Source organism: Pollicipes pollicipes, unplaced genomic scaffold, assembly GCF_011947565.3.
Source record: "Pollicipes pollicipes isolate AB1234 unplaced genomic scaffold, Ppol_2.1 Scaffold_3447;HRSCAF=4054_pilon_pilon_pilon, whole genome shotgun sequence".
In the NCBI taxonomy this organism is placed as follows: domain Eukaryota; kingdom Metazoa; phylum Arthropoda; class Thecostraca; order Pollicipedomorpha; family Pollicipedidae; genus Pollicipes; species Pollicipes pollicipes.
Window position 1 is genome coordinate 21,232,616 of NW_023596297.1, and position 7,970 is coordinate 21,240,585.

The 7,970-nt window shown below is 56.0% G+C and overlaps 1 protein-coding gene across 5 annotated transcripts; it reads right to left on the minus strand.

Annotated features, from left to right (window-relative positions):
* Positions 1-27: 27 nt before the first annotated feature.
* On the minus strand, positions 28-6,375 carry LOC119091808 (pyrroline-5-carboxylate reductase 3). 5 transcript variants are annotated; one of them, XM_037214694.1, is made up of 10 exons: positions 6,192-6,375; positions 5,315-5,417; positions 4,577-4,768; positions 3,782-4,086; positions 3,143-3,248; positions 2,560-2,807; positions 2,060-2,177; positions 1,179-1,405; positions 614-738; positions 28-155 (listed from the first exon to the last, which is right to left on the minus strand). In XM_037214694.1, the coding sequence occupies exons 3-10, from the start codon at positions 4,740-4,742 to the stop codon at positions 95-97; spliced, it is 1,356 nt and encodes a 451-aa protein (XP_037070589.1). In that variant the 5' UTR covers positions 4,743-4,768; positions 5,315-5,417; positions 6,192-6,375; the 3' UTR covers positions 28-94. The 5 variants fall into 5 exon arrangements, with proteins under 5 accessions (XP_037070589.1, XP_037070587.1, XP_037070586.1 ...); XM_037214692.1 differs by having other exon boundaries at positions 5,315-5,441; XM_037214691.1 differs by having other exon boundaries at positions 5,315-5,446.
* Between the last annotated feature and the right edge of the window lie 1,595 nt (positions 6,376-7,970).

The following is a 7,970-nucleotide window of genomic DNA, read 5'->3' on the forward strand; positions in this document are numbered from 1 at the left end:
GACCGGCAGCCGGGGACGGCCGGGAGCGCCTGCCCCGAACTCTACCGGCTCGCCGCCCGCAGGGCGGCCGGCTAGCGGCACCACGCTGCCTGTGTCAGTGGCTGTCCGCCTGCAGCGCCTTGCGACAGGCCTGCACGGCGTTGGCCACACCCGACCTGCGGCACACGGGCGGCGCCGGTCAGCACAAGCGGCGTCACCGGCGGCGACCGGGCGGCGGCGGAGCAGCAGCCGCTGCCACGGCCACCGCGCACTCCTTCCTACGGCTTCTGTCGCGTCACCAACGCTTAAAATGACGTAGGTTTGCGTGGGGAGGCTTCCCACTAAACAGCATTTCTTCTGCGTACGTCTAGAAGATTCTTCTAACATTTGCGGTGTAAATCCAACAGCGCAGGGGCCAGGAAGTCGAGAACATCAAAAGCAAAGAAAGAGACGACACGCAAAACGGTGGACAAACACAAGCTTCGACTTCCCACGAATCTGTCCAATTCTGAATCACATCGCTTCTCAAGTCACTATGGCCGGACTCCATTCAGCTCCTTCTGGTGCGGAATCTCTCGGCACTCCGTCACTGCCTCAAAGCGAGCCCCGGAGTGGCGGAGCAGCGACGACCCACCTGATGCTGGTCTCGTGTAGTGCGACCAGACCGGCGATGGTGGCGCCGCCCACCGGCGCCGCCTCGTCATGCAGCGGCTCGCCGCTCCGGTCCGTGTCCAGCATCAGATGGCCAGTCCCCAGCAGCTGGCGGCGGAACAGGCGCGGCGAATAATCACGGCACTGATCTCACAGCGACGGGCGGGCAGGGACCAGGGCGCGCCCGGCGGCGAGAGACGCCCCACGCCGTCAGGGTACTGTGCGGGGGGCGTGGGCAACAGCTCACGCGCCGCCGGCAGGCACGGACGCCGCGCACCGTCGGAGGGCCCATGTAGGAACACACACGGTGACTCAGACACGCTGTCGGTGCGAACAAAACGCAACTCCAGAAAGGCAGAAGACGGTGTCCACGTGAGGCAATAGCGAGGCGAAACGACCGAAATAAGGCCAGTGACCATATATATTAGGGCAGATAAAAGTCAAATACCACAACATCGTCAAAGCGACCACGAAACAGCTCGAGCGAACAACCCACTGGCGGGGGGCCGGACGCCGTCAGATCCGTCGGCGGCCAGGGCCGCACGTACCGTCTGTGCGGCCATCTTGCGGGCCACCGACCAGGGCAGGCCGACGCTGGCGGCGCCCAGCGCCAACGCGTCGGCGAAGGCCAGCGCCAGCGCCGGGCCGCCGGCGAAGGCGGCCGCGAAGGCGTCCAGGCGCGCATCGTCCAGCGCCTGGCTGACGCCCATGGCGCCGCACATCACCTCCAGGCAGAGCAGCCAGCGGTCCGGCAGCGCGGCCGGCACAGAGTAGGCTGGCCGGCGGGCGGTGCGGGTCAGACGGCCGACCGGGGCGCATCAGACACGTACCACCGCACACCACCGCGTGACAGTCATGGAGGAACAACGGAGGAACAAGAACGATGCACCGACACTCTTTAGGAGACCCGACTCTCACAAGGCTCACAAGACACGTCACACTGAGCGCTAGACACAGGGAACCGCGCCACATTACACACACGGGACCTGTGTGCATCCGTTGGGGTACCGGGGTACGATAGACACGAGGGTGGAAGGAACGTCCAACGGGAATCGGGGCAGGACAGGCAGCGAAGAGCGGGGCATGCCATCACATTTCAGCTCGGTATGACAGATATAAAACAAAAGGGTACGTTAGACACAGAGGCCGGGGCATACAAGGCAGGTGACGGCACATCAGCCACGGATAACCCAGGTTAGATACAGGACGGTGACTAGAAAATATGCTGCATATGTCTACACTTTTCTGCCGCATCGATCCCTTCCTCTTTAACGGTGTATTCAACCCACATTTCAATTGTCTTAATTCACGACTATGACAAACCAAGATACAGGACACCCGCAATACACCGACAAAAGACAATAAGCCAGCACTGAAGCTAGAGGACGAGCCCTCGGCGCCGGCGCCGGGCGTCGGTGGCGGCACTCACCGCAGCACCCGGTGCCGGTGCGTACTGCCAGGTTAACCATGCAGCGCACCACGTGCATGGAGCCCATCGTCTGCACGTCGCCCGGCGGACACGGCGGCACAAACTTGGACGCCAGGATCTGCAATGACAATGACAAAGCACCCATTTATGAGCGCTGCCAATACGGGAATCCTCCTAGCAATCACGACGTCGATTAAAGGACTGCAAGAATCGATACTTTCGGACGAGTTCGCGGCGTTCTAGAAGGCACAGCAGGTGACGACCACGTGAAATAGAGCGCAATCAACGGCCGCTTCAAGCCACACCTGCATCAATGCAACGAGGTTGGCGGCCCCATTCGCGGAAGGCCACGCGTGCAGTGCTGATCCCCACTGATCGCGTTGAGCCGGGTCGATAGCGTCTAGCCGGGACCGCCCAGCCCCGCCCGGTCGCCCGACTCGCCGCCCTGCCGGCACACGACGCCGGGCAGCCTGGCCGGCGGCCGCGACGCCGCTCCCCACCTCCTCGATCGTGCCCCGGCTGAGGCCGGGCACCAGCGAGATGAAGCAGCGTTCGCCGCAGTCGTGCGCCGGCGCCAGCGCGCGCAGCGCCGCCTCGGCCGCCGCCGTCGGCACGGCCAGCACCACCACGTCGCACGTCTGCATGACGACGTCGTTGGAGTTGGTGACGGTGGCGCCCCAGCTGGTCCAGACGGACAGGTGGCGGCTGGAGGGCGCCGACACTGTCACGCGGCCCGAGTGGATCACCCCTGCGGGACGGTGGGGGGGGGGGGGGGGGGTCAGTCAGCTCCCGGCGCATAACACCAAGTAGAAAAGGAAGACGGTGGAAGTGGGGAAACAGGTGTACACAAGGTCAAGAGCGAATACAAATAGAGGCGAGAAGTGCAGTGTCAGAGACGGCCTAACCAAACACAGAAATATTAAGAATTACTGCCAGAGACTATGTTAGGGGACCACAGGCTGCCTGGGGACACACGAGCGACTCCATAACTGATACAATCAAATGTGCATCCCTGTTCGCCCCCGGACCAGAGCGTGTGTCTGCACCCACCGCTCTGTGGAAGAGGCCGTGTCCCGCACTCACCTTTGTCTAAGATGGCCAGCGCGACAGCCTGAGCCAGCACGCCGGCTCCGATGAAGCCCACCTTGTTGCCACCCAGTCCGATGGAATACGTCACCCTGCCGGTGTCCTGCCAACAAATCAACAGATTGGCTGCGTGTGTCGGCTGCGAAAATCAGGCCTGTCCACAGCGAGGCGACGTGCGGGGCATTGCTTCGCCAGAGAGCAATGGGGGTGTCCACCACAACTGTAGTGCCCAGGGTGTTGAACTTTGCCAGCAAGTGTTGGAAGTTCTCAGGTTGTTGGGTTGCCAACATTTCGGGATTGAGGTTTCCGGGCAATTGACACCCTCAGAGCCGACACGAGAAAGAGTCGGACCTACTGACACCAGAGGAGAGGATCACACCCACTGGCCTGGCGCAGTACAAAATAACCCACTAAGCTGTCGCTGGTGGCAGCTGGACAGCACCATCCGTCCTGACGAAAGGGCACCGATCAGCCCGCCGGGTTGCTGAGGGGATCCGCTGTCATGGCAGCAGGCGGGCGGAGAGCACCAGATTCTGACTTCTCATCAAAGGGCATCAGCCGGCGCAACAGTCGGAGCGCCGGCTCTCATCTGCCCACCGCAGCGGCGACGTCACCACGCCCGCCACCGGTCCTCACGCTGTAGGAGACGTCCTGTGGCGCCAGCTGGTCGGCCGGGTCAGCCTCGTCACGGACGTGACGCATGCCGGCCGGTCGGCCGCGGCCGCGCGCCGGGCCCGTCACGCGCCGGCCGAACGAGCGGCGCGGCGTGCGCGTCGGCACGAACGCCGTGTTGCGCCGCATGCGCGCGCCCAGCGCTACGCTCGCCCGGTGCTTCTTGCTCTTGGCGTGCTGACGCAGCTTGAGTTTGTGACAGCGTAGCTTGGTGTTGCACAGCCGGCACTCGGCCAGGTACGGGTCGTCCGGCACCGGCTGCAGCCAGTCTGCCGGGGACAAGCAGAGACCGCTGTCGCGACGGACGTGGCAGCAGGGCGCTCCCGCCTCCTGCTCGGGCACAGTCTGGTTCTGGAGCCCTGTGCGCCCGCCTCCTGCTCCGGCACAGTTCGGTTCTGGAACCCTGTGTGCCCGCCTCTCGCTCGAGCACAGTCCGGCTTTGCAGCCCCATGCACCCCCTCTTGCTTGGGCAGTCCGGTTTTAAAATTATGTGTGCCTACCTCTCACTTGGACCCAGTCATGTCCTGGAACCTCTACATAGCCTCATGTGATTAATTTTGACCAGGACAAAGTTTTCCTCTACATGCCAGGGTAAAGCAAATACATTTTGGTCACAATTGATATTGGTCCCAGTTTGTTAGTCCAGTGGAAGATGAAAACTAGACTTGATGTGCATCCCTCTAAAATCTGAGCATGCTGTACAAAATAGGCATACAGTATCCAATACATAGGAAGATGTTTGTTTAATAAAGGACAAACCTTCAAACTCTGGCAACAATTCCCATTCTTGCTTGTATTTTTGAAGATAGTAATCCTTCACCATCTCTTGCTTCACAGTAACATGGAGTCCTTGTTCATTGATCTCAGCATCTGCATCTGCATGGGCAGGATCCTCCACACAATCTGGCTCATTGTGATCATCCATGTCATTGGGTTCTTGAGTCTTGCTGGCTGAAAGTTAGTTACATCCTCATCATTGAAAACAAGTGCAGGAAAAAGGAGGGAAATACAAAATAATAACAGGAATGAAACGGGCCCAAAACACAATGCCAAAACACCTCTGACCTCAGAGTTTAAATCCTGTGTGGTGATGCATGGACATGACTAGAAGCTGAAAAAGCTCTGGCAGCATGCCTAGATTTTAACTTTTACATGGCACAGATTTTATCACCCTTTCATACCAGATAATAAAATATGGTTCAAAATGCCCAAGCTGAGGCAGTGATCTGATCCTTCACATATAAGATATATAAGATATACCCAGACAGTGTGCCCATGAGCAGGCCAACCCACTGGAGGCATAGCACAGGTTTTTTTCACTGGAGGCACAGCACAGGTTTCTTATGTGGGACTAAATGCACATTTTAATGTTTATTTCTCTTTTCTATGTCCTGGAATGACCACAAATGGTAACATATCACATAGGTGTATAACAAATAAGTTTTCATTTCAAGTCCATGACACACTTAACAAAGCACAGCATTTAAGGTGACCTACCTTCTGTCAGCCTCTGCCATTTCAGCTTTAGAACCAATTTCCTGGCTTTCAAAGTCAACTGGCAGGAGTGTATGCAGTTTAGCCATGTGCCAGTATATTCGCCCTGGGGGTTTCAGCTAAATGAAATCTACACTGGAAGAAAATAATAATTTAACATCAGGTTATTCTTGACTTAAAAATAATGTTCTAGCCATTTCTAGAAAAAAACATGACACAACTGGGATACAAACAGCCTGCTGCAAACATACATGTGCCCAGTTTATCTATTCCAGGCAGAGACTGGTCCTGCAAAACCAGCAACTGTGCATTTATGCCTGAGTCCAAGCATGGGTCAAAAAATCATATTCAAGTTAATGAAAACACATGGTGAACAGGATCTGTTTGCTGCCTAAAATAAAATACATATGCAAATGGAACAAAGTAATATTATTAAGGGCACATCAGATTTGCAAAAACTCCTTGGGCTGGAGTCCAGTCAGCAAATAAGTCATCCATTCTGACATGTTTAGGTGTTGTCGAGATGCTGCGCCTGAAACACACTTAAACTAAGCTCAGCCAAGGCCAAATTGTGCCGGATTTTAATTTTAAAAAGCTCCCTGCAAAAAAAATATGGGAATGTTTACTTGCCATTACCCTAGCAAGCCACAAGCAGTTGAAACCAAATTTCCAAGGGAATGTGGAAATGAAAAGTGAAATGATAATGTTAGGATTGTAAAAAGGAAACTGAGAAAGTAAGACATGGATGTGGTTTGCAGTGGAATCATATAACCAAGAAGGCACCCAAAATGTACTTATTTCAAAAAGCCCCGAAACAACATCTAAGAGATTCATGTCACTCGTCCCCTACAGACTTAGTCCCAACACGAAATTTGTTAACCTTTATTTATCATGCGTCTTTGTAGGACCACTGAAAATATTTGGCTACAATGGTTGGGCATATAGCAAACCAAAAATGGCAAATCACAGCTAACTCCCAATTTGAAAAATCAAGCGCAACACTAACAGAACGCAATCGAAAAATGTCTGAAAGCCGCAATTGTATTTTTAGCGCAATATTAGCATCCAATGCATGCAGCCAAATTGATGCCATATTACCCTGCCAAGCCAGGGCCAAGTTGTTTCTGCCCGCAGGGTGGCGCACTCTTCTGGTCACATATTTGCACCTCATTGGCCTCACACAATACACCTCATTGGCCGGAACAGTGTAATGTGGAATAACAGCCTACGCTACTGTCCTGCATCCAGATTAAGCAAAGCGGTAGCGTAGAGGCGAAGTATGGCATCTCGAAGCTGGTTTCCCTCCCCCCGCCCAGCTCTGTTCTTAGGTTTCCACCTCCTTGTTGAATACCACAAATGATCGCCAGAAGCCACCAAATGTGGCACAGAACTATCACGCAGCTCGAAACTGGTACCCACTTAGCTGTCCAGCTGGTGCATACGATTATGCGCTTACTGGTCGCGCCATCGCTACTTAACACGCACAGCCCAATCTTAACAAGTGCTCAACCTCACGGTGTGGCAGGAATAAGACAGAAGGGACTATGTATCCCAGGCCGGGGTCCGGCCAGCGTACTGGCGGTGGTTCAATCAGTGACGGTGGGTATGGCTTTCATTAGGAACACTCCAGTATTGCGAACGCGACTGGCATTTTCCCGGCTGATAAACACGAGTAGAATGGTCGCTTTAATGCCAGCGCATTGCAGGCTGGTCTTATACATGTCAACATATTTTTATCTTCAATACAACTTTTTTTGCTATGGCTACACTCCAGCAATAAAACTATGCACACCAAACACAGAAAAGCTGACACCATTGTATTTTTCTTCCGCGACTTTTAACAACTAACAATGTGAAAGGCATCGTTAGAAAAATACAAATGCGGGTTCCCGTTAACCGCCAGAAATTAGCAATAGTCAAAAAACACTGGCATGGGCATAGGCGTACACACACGGAGGGAGAGGCAAGCCCCCCCCCCCCCCCCCCCCCCTCCTGTTTTCATCGAAATTGGATGTTGTCCTCTCCCATCTTTAGAAAAAATGCAGCTTTCCATGAATCTTCATTTTAATGTAATTTTCAAGCAAGGTTGCTCCGCCAGATTCTAGTTTAAGGCATCCAATCTTGCCTTGCCCCTCCCCAAATCTCAAGGACATGGTGTTTACACCCATGGGCAAGGGCGTGGACGTCTGCGCTGATGTGCGCGCGACATCGCTGGCCGGTGATAGCCTGCTGTTGTTGGCTGTCACACCTGCCGCGCTCTGGCAGCGGTACACACCACACACCAGCAACCGAGGACCGCTCTGCGTATCGGACCTGCAGCGGCGTGCGCACAACCGAGCCGGTTACAGCACCGTCCCTCGCACCTGTCGACACAAGCGGACACGTCGCGCCGTCGTTATCGCCGCACTAGGGCAGCCCCTCCGCGGCAGCGGCCGCTCCGAACGCCAGCTGACGCCGTCCCCAGCGGCGACGGCGGCGGCGCGCCGGGTCCCGTCTATCGGTAGTAGCGGCCGCCGGGCGGCGGGCGGCCGAGCGGCGGCGGCGCGGCCCAAGGCTGGCCGGCCGGGTACTGTGCCGGCCGCACCCCCGGCGGCGGCGGCACCGGCGGCGGAAACGCACGGCCGTAGCCAGCCGGCGCCGGCGGCGGCGGCGCCTGGTA